Source organism: Coloeus monedula, assembly GCF_965178545.1.
Source record: "Coloeus monedula genome assembly, chromosome: 3".
In the NCBI taxonomy this organism is placed as follows: domain Eukaryota; kingdom Metazoa; phylum Chordata; class Aves; order Passeriformes; family Corvidae; genus Coloeus; species Coloeus monedula.
Window position 1 is genome coordinate 79140201 of NC_138783.1, and position 20718 is coordinate 79160918.

The window sequence follows — 20718 nt, forward strand, 5'->3', positions numbered from 1 at the left end:
AAAGTGAGAGAGAAGTATCATTGAGTGAAGGCAGAGCCTTAGCTGAAGAATGGGGCTGCCCCTTTATGGAGACCTCTGCTAAAAGTAAAACAATGGTGGATGAGCTCTTTGCGGAAATTGTTAGACAAATGAACTATGCAGCACAGCCAGACAAAGATGACCCATGCTGTTCTGCATGTAATATACAATAGCATTAAAAATGACCTAACCTGGACTTAATTTGCAGAAATTTTGTAAGGTGGTAAAACTGTCTACTTCACTTCCTGGTTTGTGGGTCACTTGAAATACATCTGTAGTGAAGTAGCAACATTAACTCAGAGCTGAGCACTGAAAGTCAATCACTGACTCTGAATATAATTGGGTTAAATGACCACATCTCACCCGTTTTTTCCCTTTGAGCACCTGCAATTTTATGGCACAGTCAGTTGATCTACAGGGTCGTTCCAGTCGAACGTACGTGTGTTGTCATGTCAGACAGCAACAACAGCAACTATTTCCGAAGAGGACAGAATCCTTTGGGGAACGGGAGACAAAAGCAGTGGAGAGGCTGTCTCTGAAGACCATTCACAACGAGCATAAGCATGAAAAGGAGAGCCAAGTCTTTTGGTGTCTGATTACCACGCTTCAGAATGGGCACTATCACATGTGGCTGAGTTTGTTCAGTCAATTATGTTGATTTCACCAGAACTTCTGACAGTGTTGGAGGAAAAGGCTACCAGAGACCCATATAGTTTGGATTCTTTTCAAAATCAATGCTATTATTTCTACACTATCCCACATCTTGAAATAGAAAACATTGAATCAGTGTGTGTGAAATGAGAGGCAAGATCTGGAAACAAGTGATGGGTGAAGAAACAGTCTGGCATTGGAATGTTTTAAATCTTTCATTTTGCTGCTCAGAAATGGAGGATCGCTTCAGGTTTTGGTCTACAAAAAGCCAAACAAACCCTCTGTTTACAAAGCAGGAAGCATCTTTATTTTCACTTTACTGAACCAGGAGGAAGCAACTGTGATGAAAAAAAAATTGCTGAGCCTTACTAACAAGGAACACTTTAATAGATTAACTAGTACCATCTTGTAAGGAAAATTAAGCCATGTTTCATCCATATGTTCCCTTCTGCAGAAACCTCGTGGGACAGTATGAACATCCTGCATTTTTAAGTTTGTTAAAGACAACAGTTTTTCTTGCCTTTAAGGGCTACATTCTCTGGTGTGATCCCGAACTAACCTTTGAAAATCCAGTTTGCTATTTGATAGCTTTAATGTTGAAAACTTAAATTGAATAACCACGTGAAATCATTTGGTTCAGAGGTGAAATAGTTATGGTTGTAAATCCTTAGGTGAGTGTGGAAATGGCTCTTTAATTGCCTGACACACTATTCAAAGGTTGCCCCAATTATTGGAGTGCTTAATGGTGGGAGCAAATATTTTATTTTGAAAGGATGCTCGAGCTCTGACTTGCTAGTTTCATAGCAGTGAAGTATTTATCATTTGCATGACTAATGGCACAGAAATACCTATCTCAAAGTCTTACAATCAAAGTATAGAAAAGTTTTCAATCGCAATGTTTAGATTTTAAATGCTGGAGAGATTGTCTTGAGCTGGATCTTTTATAGGTAAAATTGGCCATAAAAATACAGTCACTGAGCCTGTGGTCTAAATAACACCATGCGTTTATTAGTTTTTCAATCTTGTGCAGTAACAGTGTAGTTCCTTGTGTTTAAATGAGTGAAAATAGGGGTGCTGGGCTGTGTGTGTGTGTGTGTTGAGTGTGTATGTGTGTGTGTATATGGCCCTTAGAAATGCTGTAATTGGAGTTAGGTTCGAGAGTTTTGCCTCCATCTGCAGAACTTCCTAAAAGCGCTCTCATCTGCCACAGAGGACACGAGTAGAAAACACTTTGCAGATTTCCATACATAAATATCCTTAACATTTTGAATTATAGTTCACTGGATGATAAGTAAAGAAAATCATATTCACAGAAGAGAACTGGCCAACTCTGCCCTTAATCTTTCAAGACCTTTCCACAACCAGTGTGACAAAGGGCATTAGATGTCACGGAACATTAAGCCTTACTAGAACGTAAATGTAGCCCATTTCCCATCTACCTTGCAGAGCTTTCGTTACTGTACTTTGTTCTCTTAGGGAGATAGGCACACCGTTTATTTCTGGCATCTGAATGCCCATTTTGGGTGCTCTGAATCGCCCCCCTAGAGGCACCTACCTCTTTCCATTGACTATATAGTAAACTTAGGCTTTTAACTTTAGTCCTCCAAGTCACACAACTCACATGCCTAAACTAGATGGTATGAATGTTCTCTTACCACCCCCTGCCTGCCCATTGTATCAGCTGCCATGCTTAAGCAAGATGTGAGATGTTGGATTAATGATATTTCAGGGTTTCAGATATCTAGACTGGGAAATGGTTTATCAAGCAGCACAATCCATCCATAAAACAGCTTGTCAGTGTGAGACCCACTGCACAAGCTCTCGAAAAAAAACACAAACAAAAAACAAAGCCCAGAAAACAAACCAAAGCCAAATTTCAAACTGAGTTGGAAGTACATGTTATGCGAGGTTATTTACAGAGATGTTAAAAATCTTACCTCACAGATTGTTCATCAACCAAGAAAATGGCTTGAAGTAGAGTATGAACAGCCTAACATGAAATTCATAATGTAAAGCAGATGGGCTTTAAATATAGGAAAAATTGCACAGTAAATTTTTAACAGAAAATATTGAAGAAAATATCTCCCAGTTTGGTTTCTTCATTACACTCTTACATTTTCAAAAGCATAGGCCATATGAAAGCTACCATGCAACTTGGCTGGGGGGGCAAAGCGTAAGTGTTGTTTTTCATTGTATAGTTCTGAGGAAGTAGTTATGCACTATTTGTATTTCCACTAATATGAAGATAGTGGAGCTTGAATCAATGACAGTTGCACTCGACAGATTTTTCAAGTTACAGGGGTAGCCAAAAGGGAGGTAGGTGAGCCACACGGCGGCTGCATGGCCACCCTGCAGGAGTCACTGCTCTTGGGTCACTGTTTCATTTTTACCCTGATAGGATTACCAATTACAGTATTTGAAAGTTTCTTATAACATGCCTTAAAAAATTATTATTTGTTCCAAAGACCCACTTTTCCTTTGGCTGTTCTTGTAGAGCTTTGTACTTTTCTACAAAGACAGCATTTTTCCAGTTTTGTTGGTTTTTTTAAAAAGTTGCAACTTTTATTCTTTTAAGCTGTGATAGTGAGAGCAACTGTTTCCTCTTTCCCTTAAAAATACACACAAAAACCATTCAAGTAAACCGAATCAGATCAAGAGTATTAAATATAACTTGCATTGAATTTTGTTTGGGTTTTTTCTGTTGTGTCTGTCCCCCTGCTCACTCCTTCAGAGCGTCAAAAAAATAAATTTGATGACATTTTCTGTTCTGATTCTAGCCTCTCCCTAACCCCAGTGCTACAGTTGCCATTACTTTTCTGTGGGAAAACTACTGGTATTTGCTTTCCTGTATAGAATGTTGCCTAAAGATGTCAGCCATTTGGTTGGGGGGTTTTGTGCATGTTTGTTTTTAATTTTTTATTTTTTTTACCAGTGTGGTGTCAAAGCACTGGTTAGGCTTTAATTGTGAAACTCCGCAACAAAAGCAAATGTTTGACAACTGCAGGAGGCTTTTATCTGCATTGTTGTGCATCTGTTAATTCTTGATCAGGGTTTGAAGAAAGACTGAAGTGGGTTCTGGAGTCAGACTTAACGCTGTTGATTTGGAGTTTCCTATGGGTGAATTAATGTATTTCACAGTTAATTGTTGAGCTCTAATACAACTGGCAACTTAAAATGGGGCAACAGTTTGTTTTGTAACAATGTCAGTTGTTTAAACCTTGATGTTTCAAATAAAACAAGAATTGTACATAGAACTCAATGCAAACTCAGCAGTTGTATTTGGAGTTAAATTATTTTAACAAATAAATTTATTTAATGAAATCTTCTTGCATTTTCTGTATTGTCCATTTTGATTTGATCAAAAAGTTCATCCAGAGCTGATGCGGGTGCCCAGTAATTTGAAACAACACTGTCAACTATGTTCAGTTCAACTAAGTATTTCCTGCCAAAATGCTCTTCTGGTCCAAATTAAATAGCAATAAGTAAAAATCAAATCTAATTGATTTTGTATGGATGAATGGATGTTGTGATTTAAGTTATGAGCTTGATAAAGAACATTAGCAATGCAGGGGCTTCTTTTGTTCACTTTTCTTAGCGGGATATATACTGACAACAATCAGCAATACTCAGTATTTGATAAGATACAGCTCTTCCTATGGCAAGAGTATAATGCTTATTGTAAATATATAATAAAATGTTCCATATATAAAAAAATAAAATTAACAAATAAAAACTTGGTCAATATATGATATAGTTAATATGCAGAACTATAGCACTGCAAAGGGTTAAAGAAGGATTGTTTGTTATATCAGCTGTTCAATTGATGAGTGTTTTGAAGGCTTTCAGCGCCACACAAAAGGAGTTAGTGTTAGAAAGAACTTCAAATACAATTAGTGTTGCAGAGATTTATAAATGAACAGTTGAGCTAATGCTAACAGGATTATTCTAGCTAATTGGCACTGATCAGCAGTTACATTTTAGTCATGCCAGTATCGCTAAAATACCCTATTTTCACTAATGATGGGTGCTTGGTAGTCTCTTGTTTTCATGTCATGCATGCCTTAAGGAGCAAGAAGCCTGAGGCTGGCACATCTTAAAAGCTTTTAGTTCTGTGGATCATATAGACGGCTGATACATGCTGCTAATTTCATGTTTTTGATTTGCCCATTCATTCTGTAAATCAGTCCCAGGGAAACTTTTGCTAATGGGTTCTTCCAGTCCCATTAGCTTAGTAATATCCTTTTGTTTTGCCCAAGAAGATACGTATAGAGGGACAAAGGAATTCATTGGGCTGTTCTGAACAGTTAAAAAAATGCCAATGTGCGACATGCTCTTTTCAAATAACCGAACAGCTAGAAAACTTAGAGTTTTTCACTCCTAGCAAATGCTTTCTCTGTCTCTCTGCACCCTTCCCTCCCCTCGTTTTTTTTCTTTCTAGCTACCGCTGAAAGTTTTTTACTTGGTAAAATATTTTGGTTAGATGTAATACCTTGTTATCAATCTTCCACAGGTATCAGTCTAACTGGATCACCAACCTTTGCTCATTACTTTTGTTGCTTGACCAAGGAATCACTGGACTACATCTTCTATCCCAAGTTACCTTCAGCAGTATCGTGTCCTTGCTGTTTACCTTGTGCTTTTTTCTCTATCAAACGACACCTATTTTTCTGAGTACAGGAGGAATGTTTCTGAAATTGCTGACAAATGTGTTTATTGCTCTGTCTGGCCCATAGCAGTGTACTCAATCTGTAGTCATGTCTCCCTTTGGCAGGCACCATCTTGGTCATTCTCATTTAAGAAAGAAATTTCCAGCTTCCAATGACTCTGTTTGAATGCACTAGTGCCCTACTCATTTATCTTAAACATAATTCCTGTTTTGCCATAAAACCTGCAGAAAGAACTTTTCTTGTGGTTTTGGGCTAATTGCAGTCAACAGAATTTGCAGACATTTGGAACTGCAGGTTTCTTTCCTTGATAGGGAGGTCAGTTAATACATCTGAATTTTGACTTCAGTTGTTTAGGGCTTTGTCTGATGGTCAACACAACATGTTTTTATTCTCACATTGGAAGTAAAAACTTCTGAGTTAAGAGTCATAGGCTCATAGAATGATTCAGATAGAAAGGGATGTTTAAAGTTCATCTAGTTCCAACCCCCGTGCCGTGGGCAGGGATGCTTTCCACTAGACCAGATTGCTCAAAGCCGGGCCTTGAACACTTCCAGGGCTGGGGCATTAAGAGTTTCCCTGGGCAACCCGTTCCAGTGCCTCACCACCCTCACAGTGAAAAAATTTCTTCCTTAGAATCTAAACCTGCCCTGTTTCAGTTTGAAGCCATTCCCCCTTGTCCTGTCAGTACAGGCTCTTGTCAAAGGTCCCTCTCCAGCTCTCTTGCAATCCCCTTTTTGGTGCTGGAAGACTGCCAGAAGGCTCCCTGGAGCCTTCCCCAGGCTGTGGTTTGCATTTACAGGCTGGATTGCAAGTGGGTGGAAGAAAAAGCCGTGTTGATGTGAGCCAGGCACTGCGCGATACTGGAACTGCTAACGGCACATCTTCATCCCACTCTGCTGGAACAGTTCTTCTGTGTACTTTCAAGTGCACGCTTTTTGGTCTGACTGGAATATGAAATAGTCTGTGGGGCACTGAGAATTTATTTCAAATTCTTCACAGTGCAGTGACCACATATGTACACAATTGGATAACAGACCTGGCTGCTCTTAGGAGTGTTTGCAAGGCCAGACAGCCACATAGGAGTCTCACTGAAAAATGGAAAAGTGAGCTGGTTAGCTGGCAGAAGTGGAGGAGAATGGGGGTGGATCTAGGTTAAAGCGGTGAAAATATAAACCTGAAAGACTGCTGAAGAAAAATATGTAGGTAGACTGAGTGTTATGTTGAATGGTAGAAATACGAGTATTAAGAGTATGCTTGCACAAAAGTGCTTATTAGGTAGATCAGAGAACTAGATTTGAAGTGTAGCCTTCTACAAGATATTTTCACTGAAATAAGTATAAAGCTGCTTCTTGAGATGTTGTATGAAAGATTCTGGGTTTTTTTTCTTGCTTTAGAATCCTTGTACAATTTAATAAGCAAAAGACATTAGCCTTAAACATCATCCCCAAATACTTGAGACGTGGCACCTTAGCTTTCTAGTTGTACAACACAGCTTAGGAAAACAAAACATGTTTTCATCCTACAGCCAAGAATATACTCTAGATCACAGCTCTTTTGGTTATTACATAGGCTTCTTTTTGCTATTCACGCTTTGTTCTTGCAGATGGAACAATCAAACTGAATAGAGGTTGCCTGGCACTTTCCAGTATGAGACAAGGTGATCTTTTTTTTTTTTTGCTGCTTTCCAAACTAATTAGTAAAGCTCCATTTTTTCAGGATGATTTCTCTGTCCCAGATTTGGGGGTGGTTGGTTGTTCTCTATTTTTTAATGGTTCAGCTGTTTCTAAGGATAAAACAATGGAAAATGCACCGTTCCCCATGTGCTAAATTCTTGAAAACATTCTGTCAAAACCTGGCACCGTTCTGGTTTGAACCACTTGGAAATTGCCCAAAACCCCACAGTATTGGTACATGGGTCTAAATTTGGCCAAATTATAAGCCTCTGAAAAAATAGTTTGCCCACTATGAGGAGGGATAAAAGTCTGCATCCAGACTCTTCAGTTGGATTGGATATGCCTTCTGCTCTTTGTATTTCATATATAGTAACTGCTGGGTGCAAGTTACAGTCCTTGTCTGTACACACTGGCTGAGAGCTGAGAAATAGAGTGGGAAAGAGTAGGATCAGACTTCAGCAGGGAGGATTTCCAACTGTAGATCTTAGTGTTTCTTGTTTAAGGAATAGAAATCAGCTTTGCTAGCAGTGATGTCATCTAGGAGCAGATTCAGAGGCAGACTTCATTAACACCAGCAGTGGAGGACTGGTCTGAACACAGGAACCTCATAATCTGCTTAATGGCATGTGACCAACACAGGCACACAAGAAAAACTTTCCAAAAGTGCTAGTGTGATTTTGCCTAAAAGTCCTTACCTAAGTAACGCAATAGTAAGTTAACCTTTATAGTATTTGCTGTGTGAGATTTTAAATACAGGAACACAAATAATTGATTAATGCAAAGAAGGTGAGATTCTGCAAAGCAAAATACGTGATATGTAAGTGTCCTGTTGATAGAGAGTAAATGGATGAGGACACTCAATGCTATGTGAATTCAGGTGCTTCTCAAATTCTCCATGAAGCCTCAATACTTGTAACAGGTGCTGCTCTAACAGGACAGGATTCCTTCTAGGCCTGTGTATTTCTCTAACTGGTTTTTAGGTAAAGTTTTTTTTCCTGTGTGGTTCTATTGAAAAATGTTTTGGGAGAAGACAACACTTAAAGTCAGATGCAGTATTGATACAACATTTATCTTTGTGTTCTAAGATGGAAGGAGAACACCAAAGACTTCTAGTTCAGCCTAATATTTTGGGTAGAGATACACTGTGAAGATTTGAGAAGTATTCGTAAGAGTTGGCACCTCTTTATTAGGGGAACTAAATCAATCCTTCTTGATAAAGTTGCTATTTGTGGTTATTTCTAGAAATGTACTTATTCAAGCAGTCAGAGATCACGAAGAGTGGGTGGGCACTTAGAGCGTGTTGTCTACTTGTTCCCCTTTTCAACCAGGGGATGCTGTGCGTGACATGCATGATAGTTTACTGAGATAATTCCTAATCCCTGCATTTAAAGTTAACCCATCAGGTTGATATCCTTAATCCAGCAGGACAACATCCACCTGCAAACAAGCTCTCTGTGATGACTGTGAGGAGAGGCTCTCATCTCTGCATCAGATCTAAAGTAAAATGCTCATTTTCCTTGCCATTTTTCATGGCTAGAAGAAATCTGAAGAGCCATAAACATTGCTTTCTCCCCATTAGGTGAGGTATCCCCAGTTTCAGAGCTCTTTGGTTTGTCCAGAAACATACACTGGTAAAAAACTTTGTCAGTATGGAGGAAGGATAGTGACGGGGAAGATACACTGCTCATAAAGATACATGGCTCTTCACTTCAGGCAAGTCACCTCTGCCATTGGGTGAACATCATGTTTTCATGTTCATCTTTTTTCTATGAGGAAAAAATTTGCTTTATGTAAGACAAGAGAGATACTTCTTCCTTTATTCCCTTTTTTTGTATGTTTGTTTGTGTTTTTTTAAATCTTGTATAGGTTTTGCACAAAGCAACCACTCTGTGCTCTTGAATCAATAGTTCATGGCAGAAGCTGCGTCTCCCCTGCTCTCAGGAGACATTCTGACTCAGAAATGTTCACAGCCTATTCATCACTGAAGCTATAAACCTAGTTTTCTTGTTTATAAGTGGTAGAGTTTTCCGATAAATTATGAAAACCACACTTTCAAAAAGATCACAATGCTGCTCCTTATGAAACTTTTTCATTTGTTCCAGATTTTGGCATGTTTGTGAAAAGTTTAAAACACACCAATGAACAAAAAATGCCAAACAGTAAAAACCAAGCAAACAAGATAAAAAACAATGTTAACCAAATTCAGGTTTCCTCATCTTGCTATCTCCAACAAAAAAAAAGTTTCAGCTACTATTTGTCACCTTTATGTGTCCAGAAACCTATAAATGCAAATTAAAAGGAGGGAAAAGGGAAGGCTTGGGTAGGGGAAGAATTCTTACAGCTCACTGAGCTTGGATGGCAGTATCAAAAAAATCCATAAAGTTCCCTGATCAGTTATAAAAGGGAGATGGTGGAAGCTGGTGGTCACTTGGGGCTCGATGGCAACAATGATACAAAACGTTCAAGAAAAAAGAGAGTTCCCTGTTCTCTACCCGTGCAAATCTCCCTGTAAGGAAGTGCTTGAATGAACAGTATCTGCCACAGCGTGTGGGCGCTGGGTGACGAGCAGCCTGCTCCTGCGATGGTGCTGTGAGCGCCGAGAAAGCTGGATTAGCATTGCAGCAGCTGCTACATTCACCTTCTTTAGCAAAGCTTCCCTGCAGACCACAGCTGGGACTTAGTATGTTTAGAGACATGCAGCTTCTTTAACGGACCATGCAATTGCTGCTAAACCTGCATTTCCCCTGAAAAACCACCTTCAGGTGCTGTCCATCACAGAGGAGGGGTGGGGGGAGCATCTTTCTCTTCCGTGTGTTAGTCAGGAATTGCACAACCAGATCATGCTGAGCACTTGTTCTGCCTTGAGGAGCCACCACAGCGGATGTTTCCAGATAAGCTGGGCTAATCAGGCCACCATGATTTCAGAGATTGCTGCTCTGCCACCCTGTGGGAGGGGTATGGCCTATGCTTCCCCCTGACCAGCTGTGTGTCAGTATGGTCCTACCTATCCCTGCTACCGGATTTCTGGATCAAAAGTCTTAACCAGTTTTCTGCCACATCACCCAATATGGGCAGTAATTGACTGACCCAAAGATCATTTGGTAGCTCTTTCTTCTCTGTGTGAGAAATAATCTCTGAGATCAGCCCTCTTAGACTAATTAAGCAGAGATCCCCTCTAATCCCCTTAGAGCAGGCTTCCCATTGCCTTGGCTTTGTGTGGACAGACTCCAGAAAAGCTCTGGCCACTGCCTGATTGCTGAAGCAAACACGGGCTGTCTGAGATAAGCATTCTGCCAAAGGTGTATTGGGGGGGGGGCGGCGGCGGTAATTCAGCATCCATGCTGTCAGCACGTTTGGATGCATAAATTTCTCTGAGTGGCACCAAGAGCAAAGCAGCTCAATGCCCCAGGTGCAATGTCCTGCTTGTGTGGGTTTCCAGTGCTGTGAAATGCCTGCTGTGCTGCCCTGTGGATGAATTACTATCCCAGTTTCTCCAGGATGTGCCTCCTGCACATCCCCCGACAACATCCTTAACAAAACCCGTGTGCTGCTTCCTGCGGTCGAGCTGCAGACACCACGCACAGGGTGGCTCGCCCTGGCCCTTGGCGTGCCTGCCCTGCCTCCGAGCCAGAGCTGAAATGCTTGGAGCTGGAAACGTTATGTCACAGTCCCAGGGGACCCTATGCAGAGGGACTCACCTAGTGAGATGCAGAACTCGGTTCTCTGCGCAGAGATTTTCAGGGTGTGCAGAGACGATTTGGCCACCCACAAGTCACTGAAGATGCAGGAGGTGGTAGGACACCTTGTGTCAGGGCATGCAGGGTGTTTTCCCTTTCACTACCAACACACCTGAATATCTTCAAAGGATGGGGTATTTCTCACCTGTCCATTTACCTGTCTGCTTCTCAGTAAGCACAACTTACTGCTGTCACTAGCAAAACACTCACTAGTGGCTCTTCTAATACTGACCAAAGCAACAACCTGAGAGCACGGGGCAGGAGTTTTTCCTGTAGTTAACTAAATAGTCATGGAAACTGGAAAGTTTGAGGCTCCTAAAGAAAAGCTAAATTAAAATCAAATTAAACTTGGCAAGGCTTCTCATCTAGGGATTACAGTACAATAGCATTTGAAATGTTCTGCCAGAACTAGTCCAACACTGATGGTAAAGCAGTCTCTTGAAGGCCTATCTTAAAAGTCAGTAAAAACTAAAATACCCTGGTATTGACTGTTGAATGCTTTGGAGGAGGTAACCATTGAAATTCAGTTAAAGAAAAGTTTCCAGCTAGGACTTATTTTTCCAACTTCTGTTTTCTGCACAACTATTTAAAAATACTTTGGAAAAGATGAGCAGTCGCATTTTTCTCAGCTGAGTGCTTCAAGGATGAGTTAAACTCAGGAACCTAGAGTCAGAGGGTCTCAAATGACCTGGCCTTCCCAGCTTTTTCCTATTGAAGCAAGCGCTTCACCTTTGCACATGTGCCATGTTAAAGTCTGGGAATAAGGAATCCTTTCCTCTGCTGATACTTAACAGACCCTTTACTGGTAATTTATCCAAATGTGCATGTAAGCTTTATCAGAAATCTTTTGTTTTAATGGTCTAACAATCTCTTGAGGTGAAATAACAGATTTTTTTGCCTTCTCTTTGTTGAGGTTATAGTCTATATTTATATCATGCTCTCAGGCAATGAGCTTTAAACTCTTGTGTGAAATGTATGCATTATATCCTCATTTCATGCCTGTGGAAATAAAGCTGTAGAGACATATATTCATCCAAAGGAGTGTTCCATGGCACAACAGATCCCTGAACTCCTCTCACTGAGAGTTATTCTGTTAGTAAAAGTAACTGACAAAAATGTTAAACCCTGAAACTAAATAAACTTGAGAGACCACTGGTTTTGAAACCACCCTGCTTCTAAGTGCATCAGCATATAGCGAATGTAAAGCAACAAGGGAGGAAATTAAGTTTGCACTATTTCTGTTTCTTAAAAAAACTTGGAGCTTCAATCTTTCTTGTCCCTGTGTTTAAAAATTCTGATGAAGTAAGAAGTGGCTCTGTAGATCTTGATGTACTTACAAAAGTAGTCTGGGTAAACATAAATTCTAGTCCTTTTAGTGCTGTATGTGGCCAAAGAGACAAAAAGCATTTCAAGCGCTCGAATGGGGAATCTCCTGGAAAGGGACAGCCTGAATAGAGCTGGCCTTTGTGATGTTGGGGAAACATGAGGTCAGGCTCAGTAAATTGGCAGGAATTGTTTAAAAGAGCTGTTACAAATGGAGAAGGGTACATTTTTGTGTATTAGCATGTTTCTGCTCACAATTTTAATGGTCAGAGGGAATAAAAGATGGTTTTGGGGGTGTATCTGTGCTTTGTGGCTTGGTGGACAGACAAGAGGGAAGTGAGGAGGGAACTACTCTCCTGCACACTTCTTGGTTCTAGATGCTGAATTCTTTTCCTGATCTTTAAGTGGTGGGGGAGAAAAAAAATCCAGAGCAATGCTTTGTGAACCTGATCTCAGAAACTGCCTGTGTAAAAGCAAGCTCACCAGTCTGTTTGGCAGAGTGTGGTGAGTAACAAGCCCCTCTGGGAACTCTCCAGCCCCCACCAAGGGAGGCAGATCTTCCCACAGCCAGTATTTAAGCAACCAGTGTGGTGCCCTCCAGCTTATGAGTGCATGGGATGAAATGAATGAAAAAAGAATGATTCCACAGACAGACTCCTGTTGTCATGCAAAACCCAGGAGAAATGAGGAATAAAGTTTGTACTAATAGTAACTGCTTTTACTGAAAGAGAAATTTGCAGGGGGAGAGGGAGCAATATAAAAAGAGCTACAGGAGACAAGTCAGTATGTGAAATTCCCCCAGATAAACAATGCCAATCCAATGAAATCCATTTAAAAAAACCAAACCAAATTTAAACGGTCATTCTTTCCTAAAGAGAAAAGCAAATGAACAGCAGAAATGCCTGTTCTCACTATCAAAATTGTCTGTGTCTGAGTGCTGCTCTGAAGGGTCCTTGTGAGGTGATTTGAACTGGCAGTCTCTGCTGGCACATACTTACTGGGAAATGCTTTCTTAGAGCTGCTAAAAACAATTTTTAAACCCTCCCCATATTTTTAGGCTGAGGCCAGCTGATATCTCCCAGTAAATTAGTTTGCCTGAAATGTCCTCCAAGGGAGGAAGACAAAAGGAAATTCAATCTTGTTTCAGACTCTCACACCTTAGAGCTGGGCAAGGAGGAGGAATGCAGACACCAAATCATCTTTCCAGATGAAGCTGTCAGAGAGTTCAGCACTGTCGAGTCAGGGCTGGTGTGAGGTGGCTGACACTCCTGAGGAAGAGTTTGGCCCTGGCCTGAGCAGACCATGATGGTGAGATAAAGGGAAGGAAACACCCAAGGGATTGCAAGGTCCCAGCTGGGGGTTTGGGCCAGCACCACAGCAGAGCCAGTGCCCCACGGGGGATGTTGGCCACCTCTGCTGGCGACAGATCCGTCATGGACCAGAGCCCTGGGACCAGGGCTTGCTCCTTAGGACTGGGTGTTTGCTGAGCTGCAACAACTGGGCACTTGTCCCTGCTAATGGAAAAAGGCTGATAAGCAGCCCTCTGCCCCTCCGTCTGCACCAGCGCTCGGTCTCTTGTGGAACACACGCTGGAACACTTCCTTGGGATGAGAGCCTTGGCTGCCAAGGGTAGTTTTTTTTGTAACCTGTCAAATGAAGTCTGTGGTCAGGGAGGCTCTTGGACCTGCATCACAAGCCACACATTCATTTTGCAAAGTGTGCCTGTGTGTCCTTGCTTTCTTCTTCTTCTTCATCAGTGAAGAGAGATCTTTGCTTTTCAAGGGACAGAGTGGGTACAAGCTCCTCCGAGGCCACATGCAAAACCTACGCTTACCACCTGTCATGCAGGCAATAATTATTAGGAACTGGAAGCAGCAAAGCATGCCCCCATGCCTGACCTCCCTCAAACGCAGTCAGTGAGGGCAGCCTTATGTGGGTGACAGTGGCTGGGCTTTGTACTTCCGTGCACTCTTTTTCACCTCATATTTCTGGGCTAAAAGCAGTTTTTGTTGAAGCCCTAACAGACTCTGTCACCATCCCCTTTAGACAGGTGGTAAGTTTTAGTGACAACATGCTCTCCTTTCTCCACCCAGTAGCTTTTGAACAAGCTCTTGCAGCCCAGGAGATGTTCATTTAATGTTTGCTGTGAGCGTTGCCAGTGCTAATTGAGATTCTCAGCACTGAGACGGTGTTGATGGGATGCAAGGTCACGGGGTGTATCTATTCCCTGATGGAGTGTGCCTTTTGGAAGAAACTTCCTTTTGCCAGTTCTTGACATGAATTTGAAATTCACTTCCAGTGCCTGTTCTGCAGGCATTTGAAATTCACTGTTTTGTAAACCCTCCTTCAAAGGTTGGTTTCTGGGTAGCAAACGTGATATAAGCCTTTGCAGGCTGCCCTCCTCTCTGCAACCCTCTTTTATGGCCATGGGAAAGGTAGTATCAAGCAACTTCCTCCTGGAGCTACCCTGGACATTCTTGAACTCAGATCAAGTGATTGCCACATCTTCAAGGCTGGCTGTTGACTGTTTGCCCAGCTGCAAACACAGGAAATAGCACTGTTAGAGCCAAAAAAGGGTACACTCAAGTGCTTCCATGAAATGCCACTCTACTTACACCACAGAAACCTGCTAAGTTTATCTTCCCACAACTCCCTACTCTGCTCAGAGCTGGGTGCTGTGCCCTGTTGGGGTCCTCTTCAGTCCTAACAATTCTGGGACTTGGTCAGCAAAAACCACCTGGCAGAAGAGCTCGCTGGCTCTGTCAAACTTGTCATTCCTACTCGCTTAGTAAAGTTACTTAAGGCACTGAAATGGCAAGATGTTTCTGAATATTAACTAAAACAGGCAGGAGACAAAGGAGGAAGGAAAAAGGATTCATTTTAATGCAACAAGAGGTGAGGAAATTAGTATGCTCTCCTTCCAAAGTGGCAGCAATGATTAATAGAGCTGTTAATGACCTAGAACAGCAGTGTGGGGGTAGAACAGGCTGGTAGCAAAATATACAGCTACTTTCATAAATACCAGGGAAGACTGGGAGGCTATGATCCTGACTGGGAAAACTAGATGCATAGCACAGCAGTGGGTGGAAATCCTTTTCAAGGCACGTGAAAGGAAACGGATGATTTGAAAGTTTTCATAATATACAGACCGTATGTCCTAGACTAACTCAAGTTACCTTGATCCAAGCATCATTGCACTTCATTGTGTTCAATAACCTGGACTCAAAACAGACACCAAATCTGAAAAGTAACAAACTGTGGAGCTTTTTTTAAAATTATTGTACTCCCACTTGAAATATTGTAGAGCATTATTAGCATGCCATTTCACATCATAAATCAGCAACAGCGAAGAGAGCCAGAGACAAGAATGAAAAGGATTAGTGATACGCAAAACTTCTGCAGTCAGCAGTGGAAAAAAGAGAACTGTTCAAGACAGAGATGAGTCTAATATGATGAGACTAAGAGGTGAAGATGTGACAACTGGTGAGTAGCACAGCACATGCAGATCCAGAGTCTGTGCACCTTCTCCTACAGCTCCAAAAGGGAAAACATCTGAAGACAGCACAAATACAAGGCAGTGGAGTTTATTGCATTTGATAAGCACAGTCAAGGAATTGACAGTGCTGAAACTGATACAACACTTAAATGCATAGTGATGGGAAGGAGTAAAAGCACAGCAGCAGCCATAATACTCCAGAGCTACCCAAACCCATATCTCGAAATTTCAGTAGCCACTGCTGGACACAGGGGAAAAGACAAAGTGCATCAAATGCTCTGCCTTGGGAGGGATGATCCAGTGGAGTCAGTGAAATGTTCCTTATATGTTGGTGCCAGGAATAGCATCTTCTCTTTCTGGTGATGTCCTCACTCAGTGGCACTGACAGTGCAAGTATGGTACAAATGTGATGAACAGAACCTGAAGGAGAGCAAAGGCCTTTCCAGGAGCACTATCCATGCTGGATCTGGATCCTTTAAGAAAAAGCAAGAAGCAGTAAGGCTGAAAACCCTAGCTTATTCTGGAAACACTACTGATGCTTTGCATTTAATCCTGCCATTATTAATGACTGAAATACTCTGGCAGCTGGTGGGTATCTGGCAACCTGCATGTCTGAGTCAGATCTCCATGTAGCACCCGCTCCAAGCTGACTCCAGCACCGAAACCTTCTCCTTGTTGGAAACCTCCTCCTTGTTGGAAACCTCCATGGAAGAGCCAGCCAGAGGACAGACTGCAGGTCCACTGGCTAAGAGAGAAGTTTCTTGCAAGCAGGTTGGCGCAGTGCTGGCCATGTGCGCTGTGCCTGTCCTCACACAGCCCTCACGGCCCAGCAGCACCCTCAGGAATGCTCAGGTGGGGATCCACAGGCAGTGGCAGCTGAGGCAGAGGTTAGAGGTTTCCTGCAGCCCTGACACAAATGCCTCAGTAGTGTGGAAGTCCTGTATGATAGTGCAATGTGAAGTGCCTGAGATCCTTATGCTGAGATCCAGCAGCTTCATCACTGAGTGTCTCTCCTGCCATGTTTCCCTGGTTTCAGAGTCAGAGAATGGGGCAGCAAAGCACACACCTGTGCAAAGAAAGGCACAGAAAAATAATGTCAGACCCTCAAATTACAGAGATCTTCAGAGTCTGAGGATCTGTGGGTCTGGCTTGCTCAGAAAAAGGCATATTTTACATATAAGAAACCACCAGCTTCGTAACGTTAACTTCATAAGGATAGAAGAGAGGGGGAATGGGATCTTTTCCTGATGAAAATCAGGATTTTTTGGAGTGCATATCCTGGATCTTATCCTATTAAAGATGATAGGACATTGGTGGCCATCTCCTGTGTGCAGCAACAAGTCTTAGAGCAAGAAAAAGTATAATAATGTATTCTTAAAACTCATCTAAAAGAATTCAAGTATTTGCACATATGGACCTTCAAACCTCTCTGCCAGCCAATTCTGTAAACTGATCTCTGACAACAGCAACAAAATGCATCTAATTCTGAAGCACAGCTTCTTGGTTAAGAGATGGTATGTGAGGCTGGGACTTATCCTAATGTATGCCATATGCAAAAGGCAACGCTGACCTTGCATGCCAAAAGAGGCTCATTTGAGCCTCACATTACAGTGCTGTTCTTACAGGCAAATAAAGATAATTTCTCTGGATTGATACTATTTGCTTTACCAGCTGTCTCTCAAAGCGCTGGAGCAGATAATCTGAATGGCTTGGCAGCCATTCTATTGCAAAATCATTGCTACCCAGTTGGCTGCGATTAACAGCAAGCAAAGACCAGCCTTGCTGGATGAAGGTGAGCCCACCGTCATCTCAAACTCAAATGTCCCCCCCCATGATTGTCTGTGGCTGCACAAGGGGGAAGTGGAGTGCAAACTGGTGTAAGGAGCACGTGTCTCTTCAGGGAAGGGGTTGGGTTGGCAGCAGCTGGCCTGTTCCCAGTGGTCCCACCAGTGCCAAATGGTGGACAAATACAGGCAGGCACAGCCCTCTGCAGGCTGGGGGGCTCAGTACTCAGTAATTTAAGCACTACTACCCTAAAAAGTGCTGCAGGAGGACCCTGGCTAGGATGGCAGCTGATAGCAGCTGATGGCAGCTGATGCAGCTGTCTGCTCAGGGTAAGAACGCCCCAGAGAAGCCCTTCAGCCCAAATGGTGGATCAGAGGCTGACGCTTCCTCAGTTCTCCCTGCACGGCTGCCTGAGTCCTTCAGAGTGCTGTGCTGGCAGAGGATGAGCAGGCCAAGGAAGCACCCTGACCCAGCTCCAACACAGCACTGAGAGAACCTGTGGATGTGCTGCCTGTGAGCTGTGCTTCCCCTGCAGCACTCGGTGGCATTTGGAGCTGCAGGGAGGGGACTGGACGTACCCAGCACCATATGGCCTCATACCAGGCAGAACTGAGAGGGCGGCCTGGTGGTGCCTTCACGAAGCAGCAGCACTTTTTTGACTTGAGTTCCCGCCACGCTCCACTCAATGCTGTATGAGCTGCTGCATTAAAAATAGCACCGTGTGCAGAACCAGGCGGAACAGCAGGGTTGGCTACACACACTGCTTTTGCTGCTGTGAGAACAGGAGTGTCGTGTTCGATGCACTGGTAGAAAAGGTGGGTTTAGCACTACCTCTTCCCCTTGGACCTATTCTGTCTCCTTCCATTCCCATCCCCAAAATACTTTAAAAAGATGATAAGAAGTAAATTTTCAAGAAGAGACAGTTAATACAGAATGAAGAAAAACACACTATTGCTTCTGCTATTCAAGCACAACAGGGTGACCCACCTACTGTTCCAGAAGCTTGTGTAACTAAAGCAAAACCTAATTATTTCCTTCTACCTCTAGCTCCAGCTTCATCTCTTAGAGTTAACGTAGGCAAAATGAGCTGTTTGTCAGGAGAGGACTTCGTACCACTGGAAAAATGTACCTGGCAGTCTCCCCAAAATCTTCAAAATTTTTAATACAGCTTTCATGTTTGTTTTCACTTTCCCCTTTGTTAAACATTTTAGGCAACTCAAATGAAGCCCTTGCCATCAAACCAGCCTTTTAGCAGTAATGACATAAATTATATTGTTCTCCTGAGCTTGCAGCACCCAGTTATTAAATCTAACCATGGGAGTTTGGCAAATCTTTTCATGCATGAGGCAGATGTTTCCTTTCTCCCCTGCTTCCACCCTCCACCCCCTTTTTTTGCCTTGCACGATGTGCACTCTGAGGGACACACTGTACCCAAACCACTTTGCCTAAGGTAATCTGCACAGAGCCACAGGTCTCCCTGAAATGTCCCCCTGAAATACTCCATGCCCATGTGGGGATGCAGACTCGCTCGTGGTCCCAACCTGTCACAACCCTCCAGAATAACAATCTCAGGTGCCCAGAGTGGTTTCATGGTACAGAGCTGGCAGAAGCACCATGACTTAGAAAGTCACCTCCATCACCCAGGGTCAAATCCTGGCTGCTGCTGTTGTGACACTCCAACTCAGTGCAGCACGACTCCACTATTTATCATACTGGTGCTTGGAATGTGCTGCCATGTGCTGTCTGTGCTCAGTTAAACAGTCCTGCGCATTTCTTTCTTTTCCTTGGGGTCTTCTGGAAGCATTTTGACTTTCTCGGACTGTGTTTTCTCAGTGTAGTTATCTCCCCAGGCTGGACTACCTTGGGAAAGCCATCACCTTGCAGAAGCTGTAGCTGTGCATATCCTGCTTCAAAGGGAATTTATTTATATCTTAAAATTGCCCTGCCATCAATGGCCGTTTTCATGCTGTGCACAGTTATTCAATGACAATACTCTAATGCAGGCTAAAAGATTGTTAATCTGCAATCAGTGCTGTTTAACGTACACATGCAAATGGTAACATGCCAGTCATGCACTTCTCCTTGGGGTGGTTTTCTCTCAAGGGGATGCATGACATGTGGCCCTGGTTGGCACCCAGTGTGGCAGCATGAGCTGGCTGGTGCACAGGCCACTCCTGGTTATCCTTGTCCCCATGTGGTCTCAGGACAGCCTGCCAGATGGATCAGTGTGCCTGGGGACACCAACCTGCTTCCCACTGCCATCCTTTCCCAGTTCTGCTGCCGCATCGCTGCCAGGTGGTCAAGAAATGGATGGGAAGCCCTGTGCTCCTAGACAGCATCACCCAGAAGGCATCAGCTGCAGACTCAGTGTAGGAATTGAGGAGCCCTGTGACTGGTTTGGGCCTCTCTGCAAGGGAAAAAATGAAACACAAACCCAAGCCTATTTTTGTTCAGTAAGCTCTGGCATGAGCACAGAGGTTTTTCACCTGATGAACTTTCTTTTTCTGTGCAACAGCAACCAAAATGTAAAGAACAGCACTTAAATGGGATTTGTTAGTAGACAAACAAGGTTAAACAGGTTAAGCTGTGGAAATAAAAGTCTCGGTGTTCCTATCTTGGAGCAAATAGATGCCTGAATGTTCCTGTGAGACATATTTGCTGGTGCTGCAGTGCAGAAAGACAGGCACTGCAACCCTTCGCCTCAACAAGCGAAACATATCTGCACTGGGAAGGGAGGGAAATGTTTTTCCTCCTGAGTTTCAGTAAGCTGGTTTTAAAACAAACATCAGAGGTGTCAGTAATGGCAAAGAAAATGCACCCCCCTTGCAGTTCAGCTGGACAAAAGGAGCAGCAGCGCTCAGCCATTCTGCCCTGACTAACAGAGGGGGGATGGGACCACACACTGACATAGGTGCCATCCCCAGTCCAACACAGGCTCTCTCCCCAGCCATTCGTGAATGGCATGAGTAACAGAAAGGAAGCAGTGAATATTTGCCATTCCTGTGTCTGCCACCCAGCAGCTGTGCTGACCCACCCCAGCTGTGGCACAACATGGGGGCAGGAGAGCAGCAATTGCTGCTCTCCCTCCAGCTCTAGCACAAGAGGCATGAGGTGGGGATGGAGCAGCTTCTCCAGCCCAAGGATGGATGGGGAAAGCATGTGATGGGGGGATAACCATTAGCTTTGGCTGGGTCTGTGACTGACCTTGCAGAAAGGCCTCCCACTCTTTACCATGGTTTTGGGTTTACAGTTATGGGGATTTAGAAAACCTTTGGAGAAGATTAAGGTTTTATCAGTCATCAAAGACAGGATTCATCTTCATTTGGTGGACTCCTGAATTTACTCCTCTCACCTTCCAGTGTATACCT

General features: G+C 43.1%; 1 protein-coding gene across 1 annotated transcript in view; it reads left to right on the forward strand.

Annotated features, from left to right (window-relative positions):
• Positions 1 to 3990, forward strand: part of RAP2A (RAP2A, member of RAS oncogene family) — a gene marked incomplete at its 5' end in the record, with an annotated part of 30046 nt that extends 26056 nt beyond the window's left edge. Inside the window, one exon of the mRNA XM_082277826.1 lies at positions 5 to 3990. Within this exon, the coding sequence (XP_082133952.1) occupies positions 5 to 191 (187 nt within the window). The 3' untranslated portion in view covers positions 192 to 3990. The remainder of the gene's footprint in view (positions 1 to 4) is intronic.
• Positions 3991 to 20718: the final 16728 nt, after the last annotated feature.